General features: G+C 45.8%; 1 protein-coding gene across 8 annotated transcripts in view; it reads right to left on the bottom strand.

Annotated features, from left to right (window-relative positions):
• Positions 1-5321: 5321 nt before the first annotated feature.
• The window catches only part of LOC118512227, a 96852-nt gene continuing 89442 nt past the window's right edge, over positions 5322-12731 (bottom strand). For all 8 annotated transcript variants that reach the window (XM_036056350.1, XM_036056343.1, XM_036056349.1 and 5 more), the window contains 6 exons: positions 12042-12298; positions 11280-11538; positions 10269-10437; positions 9968-10204; positions 8294-9909; positions 5322-8233 (listed from right to left, as the gene is read on the bottom strand). In XM_036056350.1, the coding sequence (XP_035912243.1) occupies positions 8133-8233; positions 8294-9909; positions 9968-10204; positions 10269-10437; positions 11280-11538; positions 12042-12298 (2639 nt within the window). In that variant the 3' untranslated portion in view covers positions 5322-8132. The remainder of the gene's footprint in view (positions 8234-8293; positions 9910-9967; positions 10205-10268; positions 10438-11279; positions 11539-12041; positions 12299-12731) is intronic.

The following is a 12731-nucleotide window of genomic DNA, read 5'->3' as shown; positions in this document are numbered from 1 at the left end:
GCAACATACGATGTACTTGCGTTGACGGCGTCCGACGCATACGCAACTGGAATACGGCACACGACGCGACGCGGACGCGAAGATAAGACGTTTCGCAGGCCAGAGCTTTTTATATATTTCTCTCCATGGAAGACCAGTTTTGGTGTAACACAGCGCGTATGTTTCAGGGCGTGTCGGCTTCTAGAGGACAAAAGCATCATCCACCGTTTTCGAACCGATCCGGTCAAGGTTGTTTGTTGACGAGCTTCACGCATAGTTTTCGTGTGGAAGGGTGCTTTCATTACAAAATCATTGCGGCCAAGACACACATACATACCCATACACACCGATATGCTGGCTTGTAGTGATGAAACGAAAGTGAAGACGCGCGACTTGTGCTTTTGCGCAGTGGGCTGCCGATTGGCTGCGAGAAAACATCTGATCTGGTGTTTATTGTATCGGGGGCAGGGAAGTAACAGATGGCGTTTCATTTATTTTTGGCAAGTAATCCATCACTAGGCCGTAATTAAGCGGTTGATAAGAACGTAGATAGGCGAAGGAAAGATTGCCATGGGAACTGATTTTATCGCATCACAACAACAATCCAACCCATGATGTGATGTTTATGTGCAATTTCGTTGATAACTGGCGAAAGTATAATGTCAAAGCAGCGCAAACAGGTCAATCGAGTATTTTTAGCTCATTATGTTTATAAGAACACCGAGACACGTTCTGCTTCAGAGAGAAGAAAGAGCAAGAAGTCTATAAAGTACGTTCGGTATTGGGACACCTATCGGCAGGGCATTCAACAGACAGATTCAAGAGACCGTTTAGGTTTAAACGACCCAGAGTCTCTATAACCTAACCAGGCCGTGCCTCCCTTAGACAGGGCTTATTGACGTGCCTAACGACTAATCGGTGTTGATAGATTAGTCTTTAAGCACGGTGAATCTGCCTATCAAACAGCGATTAGGGGGCTGACATGTGATGTAGAAATACGGCATTGCTATCGAGCTGCAACTCGATACGTAAAAGTGTACAAGATTGTTTACCAGGAGCAATGTCATCAGGATAGGAACCTTTGACCTGATTATTGTCGGATTCTCATTGCCTTAGTAGGACCGGGGTTCAAATCCTATCCAGACCATCTCCCCGTGTAGAAAGGAAGAGGAAGAAGTATAACGGATGGACCGGAAATTGAGTCCAATCCGGAACGTTCCCCTGTGCGCCTGTTTTCTGCATGAAGTGTCAAAAACGGAAGATAACGTTTGAGCGAACCTTCCAAGGTCTGGTTTTGATTCTAATAAGCTAAAACATGTCATCTCCATGACTTATTTAATCGCTTCAGAAACAAGTATCCTAGTATAGAAAGATTAAAAAAATCAAAAGATCCTTGCTTTCACAGACAAACATAGAATTCGAAAAGATCGCATAGAATGCTTACGATTTCTACGAGAGAGACTTTAACAAAATATTTAATGCTTTGACAGTAACCGATTACTGGCCATTTTAGTCTTTACTCGTCCGAAATCTTGGAACTTTAATGTCAGTACCGAGTTAATAGTAAACAAGAAAAACATATTCCTCCCCAATGTGCACCTATTATAGATCTTCTGAGTCCTCGAGTACACAGGCGATTACTCTATGATGATCTATGGAGCTTGTTGACTATTATTGTTGTGCTCGTAAGCAGGGATGGATTATAGTAAAAGCAAACTAACCAGAGGCTTGGGGCTTGTTTTCGAGGGGTTCGTATCGATAGAAGAGTATCCCACATCCTAGAAACATCGATCATTTAGAGGGCCCCGAATCTTAACAGGGGCATCGTATAATGTTCTCGGTGGTCTCAATCAGCAGGTTCGACTTTTAGGGATCTCCAGCTTTAATTTAGCTTAGGGGTTCGCTCTCTTGCATGTTGTGACTCAAAGCTTCAGCAATGTATAGTAGTACTTAAGGCTTTATAAGGTAGGGGAACGAGTCTTGCGCAGCCACGAAAATAGATATTAAGTTGATCGTCACGATCAAGCTCACGATCGATAATTAATGCGATAATAAGGACCGTTGAAGAAATAATTTACTCCAATCTTTTTAGAATATTACCCTTGTCCTTTAAAGATTCGTATCACTGTCCCTCCAGCGCGATCATATTGAATATGGATCGAGGCCAAAAACAGCACTCAGTAAGATAATTATTTATTCACTTGAAGCTCGACGCTTTTAAATTCATCCAGCGCAATCCGGCGCGAAGACAAAATAGGGTGAGAAACAAAAAAATGAAACGAAACGAAAAAATCCAAACTGCTCTATGTTTGGCCGTATTTCCGGTTTTGGCATCTGCCCGCCGATATGTAGAGTGCGTAGTGCGAGATGCTTTGCGCGACCGTCACCTGCATGATGTGATTAATTTGCATTATTCATCGAGTGAACCATACGAGTTGCGATATCATCAAGTATCGCTTTTAAGTGTGGTCCACCGTCGCAGGTTCGCTCTCTGTCTCTCTCAACTCATGTGCGTCATTTGTCCGTTTTTATTGGGTCCTGGTGTAGCTGGTGCAGCCAGTTTATTGCAAGATATGGCTAATGGCGGCTAATCCGTCAATCCGTTTGGGTATCTCCCTTTGGCGGTTTACATTGTGGGTGATAACCGTCGAAGAATTGATTTTTTGAAACCGATGAGAACCAATCTGATTCTCGAGGTAACACAGCAAAGTGTCATCACCTTGAATGGGTATTGATTTTTTTTCGGTTGTCGGGAACGCATGTTCTTGTGGCTGTCGTACATTTCATGTGAACGTGTCTATATATTGGACCACAATCAATCGATCGCGGCAATGAACTTGTGCAGGCAGGCGCTGGTGGTGGCGGTGCAAATCATTTGGCCACCAAATTTCTATATTTTGTCTCTCTCTCGCTCCCTCGCACTGCCGGTTGGTGGGTTGGCCTCGTGATAATTAGCTTCCATTGGAATGCTTGCAACCGTGAAAGGTCTAGCCGACGGGCCAGCGCGAACAGAAGGCCGTCCGATCGTGGCCGTTTTCCAACATGAATGATCAAGCCGCTAATGTTCTTCTAATGTGAGCTTTTGCGTGCTTGCTAATGGTTGTGCGAGGGACGTTATGAGTTGTGTGACCTAGCCGAATGTTTTTGAAGCACAACGCGATGCACAACAACATCGCTCGGTGCATCACTCAGTAGCTTCGTACCGAAACTGTCACATTCCGGGGGGCTGGTTTCAGCAGCGCTTGTGCAGCGTGCATAAGTCGATACGGTGTGGGCCTCTCAGTCCGAACCGGTCTCCTGGGCTGGGTCCGGTTTGGTGGCTCACAGTCGGTGTCACAGCTGAAGGACTTCCAGCAAACACCCTTCCACATGCACCATCGATTATGTATCTGCTCTTGCCGGTTGTTTTGAGCTTTTGAGTTCCAAGGTGGACTCGAGTCTAGGTGTCTGGAAGCAAGAATACGCGCCATCCGAGATATGATTCCGAGGTCCTTTCCGAGGTGGAGGTATACGTGATTTCGGTCGCATCAGGTGTGTGTTTCGGGATAGACGCACACGCGGCGCACTGTGGAGACAGATTGTCTGTCCGCTCTATGTCTCTAGTTGATCTGGTTCATTGTTGACAGAGCTATAAAGCCGATTAGTGAGTTGTAGTGGGACTGAGCTGTGTGGAGTTGTTTTTTTCACAGAATAAGACTAAGTAAAATTATTGTAAATAGACCTAAGCAGCTCCCAAGTAATCCCCGTTCAGTAATGAAGCAATCAATAGCACTAAGTGATTTGTTTTTGTGCTACTACCACGCCATAAACAACACACGTTTAGCAAAGCATGATCATCATGATCATGTTGTCCACCGACAAGTCTACTGGATCACACCACCGAGCCACAAAACGTGTCCCGCTGCAAAATTATCTCCAACTCCGGATGGTGGGACGGTTCGCAATGTTAACCTCTTATCAATAATTTTCGCCAATCACGCAAACCGCATTCGGTCGACTCGGTGTGCAAGGTTGCACCTTCCGCTGCAAACGGTTGCGTGTGGGTGCGTTCCGGGGTTTACACCAATCGGTTGGGGAGATTAGGGTTTGCCATTACTTCCCAATCGAACCAAGGACACGTGCCAGTGATGGGATTCGATCGATCGGGAGGGATTCGGAATGATGATAGGGCAAAAATAAATAGCCCCATAATCTACCGATGCACTCGGACAGACTGCAGACGGGCAAAGATATTGCAGCCCATCCTTTGATCAGTTGTTTTGAGCTTGGGTTCCCTCACCTGTTGCTAAGGTAGCAATAATTCGCGTGGGTCGTGGGTTCGTTATCAGTAAGCCGTGTTGGTAACGGCCGGACAGATAGACCGTGGATCGCACGAGCTAATTCGGTGAGAGGGTTTTCCTTTGTCGAGGGTTCACCGGGTGTAGTAAGCTTTCCAAACAAATAACAACAAAATCCACCCCTTGTCCTGCAATCCGCTGCTGCTCGCCCGATAGGGCTTTGATATCGGTTGCTACCCGAGGGAAGAAGAAAGTGGGCTTTAATCGATTTGTTCGTGAGACTGTACTAAGCAGCACTTGACGGTAGGTTTCGCATTGCAAGAGCAGGGTTCGGACCGGGTAGTCGAACACTGTACTGAGGCTTAAATCTGGCACTTGGAGATGTTTCAAAGTTCACCAGAGGTAATAATTGAGATGTTTGTAAGGAAGTTGGACGAGGTGGATAAAGGTGTGATTATTGCATACAAACTTAAGGAGGGCGAGAGATCCCGACTTTAGTTCGCCATTTTTGTTATTGATTCGGCTGGGTTTGGTAATAAGGCATAAGCTTATAATAGTAGTTGATCTCAACTTGAACCTGGCAAACAGATGTTTAACAGTTTAAAAGTGCCATCTCAATTCAAAAAATAGGGAAAAAATTTAAAGAAAACTATTCCCATATGATGCATAGCTTTATTATAAAAATGCTTTGATTTAAAAAGTGATTTTTTATGCAAATCCCCACTTCTTTCTACTTCAAAATTTCTTATTTATTTATAATTCCAGTATTACGGCATGACGCCGTATTGTCAACTTCAAAATTTCTTCTCGTTCCATTTTTTGCGATCATTTTCATCATAGTATCGATGGCGAAAATCAGAAGTGGCCTTTTGCGATAGTGTTCTATAAATAGCTTTGTTTTATGGACCATAACTGCCCAAAACCTAACGAGAACGTAAGGTGGGGCTGCGCCTTCTTAAACAGGCACTTCCCATATCACCGTCAACTCTAGCCAAGCAGATGACACACAAATATGCAACGACTAAATCCTGTTTTTGGCGTATTTTCTCGAAGATTCGGACATGGTTTTTTTTAATTTTATTTTGGGACGCAGAACCGGCTTTCCAGTTCCGCATACAGGATGAACAGATGATAATAATAATAGCACCACAAGCAAGTTCGAGAAAGAGTGGTATGGATGTACAAAAATCGGTGATGGAAATCGGATTTTTGGAAGTTTCCGGACGGTGTTGGTTTTGTGTTGCGTTGCGTCAATGGTGACAGTGAATTTCTTTCGGCGTAGCATTTCGTTCGGAAACGTTCTCGGTGGTTTGAATGTCACCCCTTTTTTTGGGATATCATCAACAAAGAGAAGAGTAAGATTTATGCTTGGGTACTCTTTTGGATCTAATCTGCTAAGCTCTGCCCTATTGTTTCCATTGCTGGCAGGGTTTTGCACTACCGTACGTTGCAACACACATGCGATTTATGGCTCGTGATCAATGTGTGAAATCCGGTTTTAATGATCGAGGTAAAAACGTGTTGTGACATCATCGCATTACAGCGGAAGTTTATCACACACCCTGCGACGATGGGGGTTTTCGGTTCTTGCAAGATTTCCGACGATCTCGAACAATGGACACAAGCTCTTGACACCCGCAAACCTGATAAGTGTTTCGAGAAGGGTCAAGTGTCTGACGAAGTGTCTGGGGGTTGAGTAAGCCCCATAACGATGTGCTCCACTTGTAAAATAGTTCCAGGTTTGGAGGTGATACTTCAACTCCGGAGAGTATAACTATCAGTACGAATGGGACATTTTTTTAGTAAGTTTAGCGTTCCTTTTTTTATTAAATACGAGGTTCGGTTGAGTGTATGTGCGTCTGCTGTGTGGCGCTCGCAAACGCTCCACTGTATACGATGTGTGTAAATGAGTGTAGTTACAATGTCCTGGATGTACGGGAAGATCGTAGGGTTTCCTTATTTAATTTCTTCCGTGGGGTTTCTTGCTATCATCCTTGTCCTTAGCCGGAGCTAATTAAGCTTGGTAAGGATTCGCAATCGGTTGGCTAATCATGGCCGAGCAATTATCTTGCCCCTGGCCTGGGTACGCATTTCTTCAACGCTCTGAAGCGTGCCTGGAAGTCCTGGAAAAGCACTGACGTTGTTTTGGATTGGTTTGTTTGTTTGCTGGTTTTTGTCGGTGTTTTATTTTTAGTTTTACGTTTTAGTCTACAACTAATGCAGTAACAGTACGCTTACGGGTTTTTTGGTTTTCGAGTGTATAACTAGTTAGTACGAATAAATGCCGCGCTTGGTTTGCGCGTATGCCCCTGGTTGTTCCTATTTACGTGTGTGTGTATGTTATAAGTCAATGACTCTAACCACAAACATTTGCTCTCCTGCCAGCTTGGTTTGGTTTGGTAATAAATATTACGGTTACGAAATTGTTTTGGTACATCGCTTACCCATTCCAATGGTATTATTTACCTTAAATCTATACAATACAGTAACCCAACTCGCTGGGAAAGATTAAAGAACGCTCGATTTACTAATTACGGTCGGCTGTATAAATTGTTACACTGTTACGTTTCTGCCCGGTGTATAGGAATAAATAGTTTTGTGACTTTAGCTCCATATACTCTTCTTGATGGAAAAGGCATTTCCGGTTGATTTTGTTTTTCATTTGCAAAAAAGCACATAAGCTCGCATTGCTTGGTCCTTGGAATGTGAATTGCGTTTGTTTGTTCTTTGGGATAGGCGCACGTTGAAAGATAAAGCGATAGTGGAATTTATTCTATCGAATTCTCACCTACAATGGTGGAAAGAAGTCAACAAAAAATTAAGAAGAAAATTAAATAGGAGCTTTCGGAACACTTTAGCAATATCATAACTATTTCTAGGATAATATAAAAAAATAGTTTCTATAGGATATTCTAGGAGATATAGTAAAAAAGAAATTAACCGTAACTATTGCTGGCTGGAGCAGTCCAGTAAAAACCAGTAAACACCTTCAAACAGAACTGAATGGACCTAAATTCACAAAACTAGTTATTCACTATTTTTCTATACTTTAAGGAATGTATAAGTAGGATTTTTTGGAGTAGTAAAACTAAAACGCAAGGAATGTTTCTGTGTAAAAACTCAAAATTACTACTTGGAATAGGCAATGTACCCGTTTATTACACTTTGCTAAATTTAATCACAACAAAACTGAAACAAAATGAACAAATACTTAAACATAGAGCATAGAGCGTATCATTGGTAAGAGTATGGTAGAGTTCTACAAACTAATACCGAGTCGCTTGTTTTGTTTGTTTGTCATTGGAATATCGTTGAAATGCAATCGAATAAGAGAACTAGTAGTTTATAATGACTAATGATCGTATCGAGTAAGAGTGGAAGGAGCAACCGCTTCTCTATCCTAAGGATGCTGACTAGAGTTCGAGTTCGAGACTACGTTCTGTGTTGCGTTTGTCGTTGATTACTATAGCGCGTTGAATCAACACGTTCTACAACCTAATTAACGGATGGATGGATGGATTTTCTAAATTCTAAAGTATTTTTTTTTGTCTTTCGAAGTTCAATTGTGATAGATATTATGTTTTAATCTAATCAAAAACGAACAATGGGCCAATTTAGGTTTGGTGGACTAAACATTCAAAATTTTTCTACTTACTAACAAATTGTGTAAAGGAAGTGGTAAATTTGGTAAACATCGTCGAGCACGCACCAAACGGTGCTCGAGTCCATGCGTTCGAGCCCATGCGTTCGAGCAGTTTAGCGAAGACACAACTCGTACCGTCAGCAGTATGTTCACTAGGTGGCGCAACAGTGCTGAGGTGGTAGTTGCTTCGATTCCCGACCGCCAGAGAGCGCTGCTGCAGCGTGATGAAGTATTTAGTTTTCCGTGTTGTTAAGCTCGTGCAACTCCACGCTCTGATCTTCTAGGCTGCGCTTTATTTCAGCTAGTGCATCGATGATGAGCTGTTGCTTTGCATCTGGAAGGTAAAGGGTTCATTAGACTATATTCTTACCCACGATGGAATGGGTTTCATTACCTGGATCGTGGTGAAGGCTTCGCTGTATTTTCTCGAACGCTGCACTACAGGTGTAAATTTTTCGCTTGAGAGGTTCGCTCTGCGGACAATAGCTGTCATCGGTGACCGGTGAGCCAATGTCTACCGATCGGAACGATATAAGCGGCGATTTGTGCATTCCTGTAGCGTGCGTGCCATTGGTGATGGCCGCTTCGTCCGTATAGTCGTACCCATCCTCACCATTCGTGACGGCTGGACCGTGAATCGTGTGCCGAAAGTTGTTCATCTGCTTGCCTGTGACGTCTTTGTGCGTTGGCTGTGAGCTCGGATGAATCGGTTGCGGGTGGTTGGTAAGATTTTCCTTATTGTTGCCGTGGTTGGTACGGTGAGCCTTCCCGTTCGCTTTGCTATCCAAATTCCGACTCACTTCGTCCGAGTCAGAGTCCGACTCGATGTTCAGATGAGGACTTTGGCTGCGGAACCGTCTCCGCATGATGGTCGGTGACTTGGACATTAATCGCCTCGGTGGCGGAGGAGGTGGCGATTGGTTGGCACTTTGTTTAAGATCGTTCGCCACACCGCCGTCCGACGAGCAGGGCGGTCGAGCTTGGTGATGGATAAAGTTGGAAACGTGTGTTTTGCGAGGCAGCAGAACGCGGGTGTTCTTGGGACTGTTTGGGGCCGATAGGGAGCAGGCCGTCTCATATCGTAGCACCTCCAACCGCTTGTTTACGATAACACCTTCGGCGGGATTCAGTTCGGCCGGGTTGCCCACTCCATCGGCACACTTTTGCGAACACGTTTTCGCCAACTCTCGGCGCAAATCAGCTTCACAGTTGCGCAACATTTCGACCCGCTTGTTGGCCGGCGGATTACAAACACGCCGAGGGCTAGCAATGGTGGTAGCAGCGGCGGCTGGCGTTTCTTTCACGAGCGACGCCGTCGACGGGGGCGGTTGGGGCTCGCGTGGAGGCAACGGTGGCGGCGGCACGTTGGCTAGGTCCTTGATGCAGATGGAACTATTGCTCTTCATAGAAAACAGTATCGATTCGGCTTCGTGAATCAACTGTTTGTACTTCACGTCCGCCTCCAGGTCCGCACGCAGTAGCGCCTTTTCACTCTCGGAAATGGCCAGTATTCGGCTGTGCAGCGAATGTACCTCGGTGAAGGTGAGTGAATTGCAACGGTTGGTAAGTGGTGAGCCTCGGGTCGGTGTACGCATCTCCGGATCCGGCTGGTTTCGTCTCAACGAGACCGGAGTGCCTCCTAAGCTTCGACAACCTCGGCTTACAACGGCGGCTGAATCTCCTCCACCGGAGCCCGCACCAAGTGCCGCATGATCCGTCGTTTTCTTTCTCGTGCGGACCAACTTCTTCCGCCGTTTGGAGCCACCGCCACTTTCGTTGGTGCGTTTACTTCGCTGGGTTCGCTGTTGCTTGCAGGACGCTTTCCGTTCGGGGAAGTGATGAATGGAGCAGCTGGTTGTGTGCCGATAGATTTCCTTGTCCGGTACCTCCTGCACGGAGCCCGTATCGATAAAGTCCAAATCGAGCAGATCGTCCGTGTCACACTCGTCGCCCGCATCCTGACCGGTGTCAATATCCGTCGGGCAATCCGTAGGATCCGAATCGCTGCAACTACAATAGAAGAGAAGTTTGGTTCCTGCACCAGACACGAAACACGAAAGTCTCTCACCTCAAAATGTCAGTCTCCTTCTCGTAGTGGTAACTTTCGTCAAACTTGCCCATCATCTCGTTCAGCGTTGCATCCTCGTCGCTGTCCTGGTTGGAGCCGAACGTTGCCGGGCCAGATTTGCTATCCAACCGTGAGATGTCACCCATTTTCTTAAGACTCTTCGGTGTAAATGGCTTCTTGTTGACGATCTTCTCCGTGGACGAGCTGGAATCCGTGTCCGAAAGGGCGTTCGGTTTGCTGAAATCCAGATTGAGGGTTATTTATCATCGAAAGCGCTATAGCCGCACATGTAGCTTCTTACTTGTTATCATTTTTATTGTCGTCAGTTCCGCTGCTCGACTTGATGCCGGACGAGGTAGATCCCGAATCTTGTTCCGTGCGCTTAATACAGCTGGCACTGGCGAGAGCTCCATCGGCCGTCGTCAACCAAGGATTGGTACGAATTCTACACCGTTGACGTGGCGATGGAGCTGGAACAAAAAAAAGGAAGAATTGACCTTTAGTTGAGCGAAGTTTTCAAACAGAACGGGGGGGGGGGGGGGGGGGGGGGTAATGGTTTTTCATGAGCAAGTTTAGCATGACGGTATTCATGCAGGTGAAGGATTTCTCACTGCTGGTAAAAGCTGCAGAGGTTTGCATATTAAGATTAGATGTTCCTTGAAGCACACTAGAAACGTTCTCTTTAGCTATTCATACGGAACCATTCCATTCAACACGTCATAGCGAAGTGCAAAAGAGCGTATAATTAAATTCGCTGTGCATGCAAACGGCCAACTTTTGCAACAGGCAAGTTACACCGAAATGCATTTAAGCAGCAGCGTATGCATTGTGCTAGCAAGATGAATTCACTGTACGGCATCCGCTGCACGTGGTGTAACAAGTTGAATGCTTTACTCCGAGGAGAAAAGTTTATTTCTCTTCTGCTGAATAGGCATAGGCTGTGTTAACCAGCTTTCGAGGATGGCTTTCACACAGCGAAAGTTCATTTGCGGTGTGCTGCCACTGTGTCCTGCACATTCATAACTTTTCTTAAGCCCTTCAAGTGCAATCTTTCGGAAGGATCTTATTTCCCTATCCGGTCCTCGAGTTGCAGCTCGCTGTGCTTCCGGCCTCCATTTTGTGCGATACAAAATAGACAATGGTACTTTACGGGCATAACCTATAAAATTGTTGTATGAAATGCACCCAGTGATGTCAGGTTTGATGCACTCTCGGCACAAGGATCGATCGATGGTACCCGAAACAATGGCAGGAAGTAAAAGTAAAAGTAAAGCAACAAATCTGCTACGTTACTTATTTGCATTGTACTCACATTCAATGCTACGGTAATGCTGCATGCCGAGGTTCTTCTGCATAATGGGACTCATCGCAACTGCATTCGGCGGCTGGTTCGGTTGCGGTTGGGCTGCCGCTGACGGTTGCTGAAGTTGAGATAAAACGCCCGACCCACTTCCGCCAGCGCCACCCGTTGCACCGGAAGTGGGCTTAAAGCTCGACAGATTGGGTGCAGCTGCTGCTGGTGCTGGTGCTGGCGACGCCGCCGAAGCACATGCTCGTGGTCCGGCAACGTGCTGAAAAGGAAAAGGAAACAGATATAACCAATCATTGAAACCCCTTGTTGGCATTGCTTGTGTGCGAGGAGTTGCTGCAAGCAGACGCGTAAATTGGTCTGGTCTGTTTATGCAAACTGGGAAGGGGAACCGAGTCTGGGTAAATAGGCTCCAGCCGGGTTGCAAATGCAACGTTATGCACGTGTTTCTATCGCTGAAGCTGGTGAGTGTTCTGGAATGATATTAAAACGCGAACCAAAAAAGAAACTCCACCTTTGAGATGCAAAAATGTGAACACAGCAAATGGACGCGTTTTGCTGAGTGAAAATTAAATTCTCCGAACGGAACAGAAATCCGGTGAACAGAACGAACTTTCTGACACAAAAAGATGATAAAGAGTGGTTCTAGAGCGTGGGAAAAGCTGTGTCACGATGCACTCGGAATATCAACTAGAAGGCCTGAGCGACAGGTCCTGTTCTTCCAATATTCATAGCGTGACAAGCGAACTGATGCATCTTTCTTACCGATTCCGCGTCCACACAAAACTCCACATGCTTTTCCTCGATCCGATTAAGGGCACACTTGAATTTGGAACCATTTTCGTGATGGCTGCCGGCTGGTCCTGCTGCTGATGCTCCATTGGCAGGGATCGCGGATCCTGTACGATCAAATGCCGCCGTTGTCCTTCCGTGCAACGCACCGGGCAGTGTCGTGCCCTTGGGGAAGTAGTGTGTCCCGGTGCGAATGTTGATGTAGTATTCCGGCGTGTAGGAACAGCCACCTGCGTGTGAGAAATCGACAGAATTGGGAAGATGGTTACATTAAGAGGATGGCTGAAAGGAGTCAATGAACTTGAAGAATTGGGGTAATTTTTCAGTTGCAAATTTAACACCTTCTCGTACATCAAGGTGGTGCATCAAGTGGACAGGAAAGCCGGCCCGGTTGACGATGTTTATTCAATTTAGTTACCACCTTCAGCTTTCTGTTGACAAATGGGCGTGTGCGTGTGTGTGTGGGTATTTTCGCTTCTTTTATGGCACAATAAAACGCCCGAAACACGTCGGAATCCACCATGGGATGGAAGCGGTGACTTCCGTGGGAGGCGGTGGGTAGGAAGCAATAAAACCATTCATCCCGACGCACGGAACATGGTGGCGCAAAACGACCACACAACACACAAGCGCTTTATCCACATGCGGGCAGGAGTTGTAGGA

The sequence above is a fragment of the Anopheles stephensi genome, chromosome 3 (genome assembly GCF_013141755.1).
Source record: "Anopheles stephensi strain Indian chromosome 3, UCI_ANSTEP_V1.0, whole genome shotgun sequence".
Lineage (NCBI taxonomy): Eukaryota > Metazoa > Arthropoda > Insecta > Diptera > Culicidae > Anopheles > Anopheles stephensi.
Note: the sequence above shows the minus strand (reverse complement) of the source record. Positions and strands in the feature narration are given on the sequence as shown.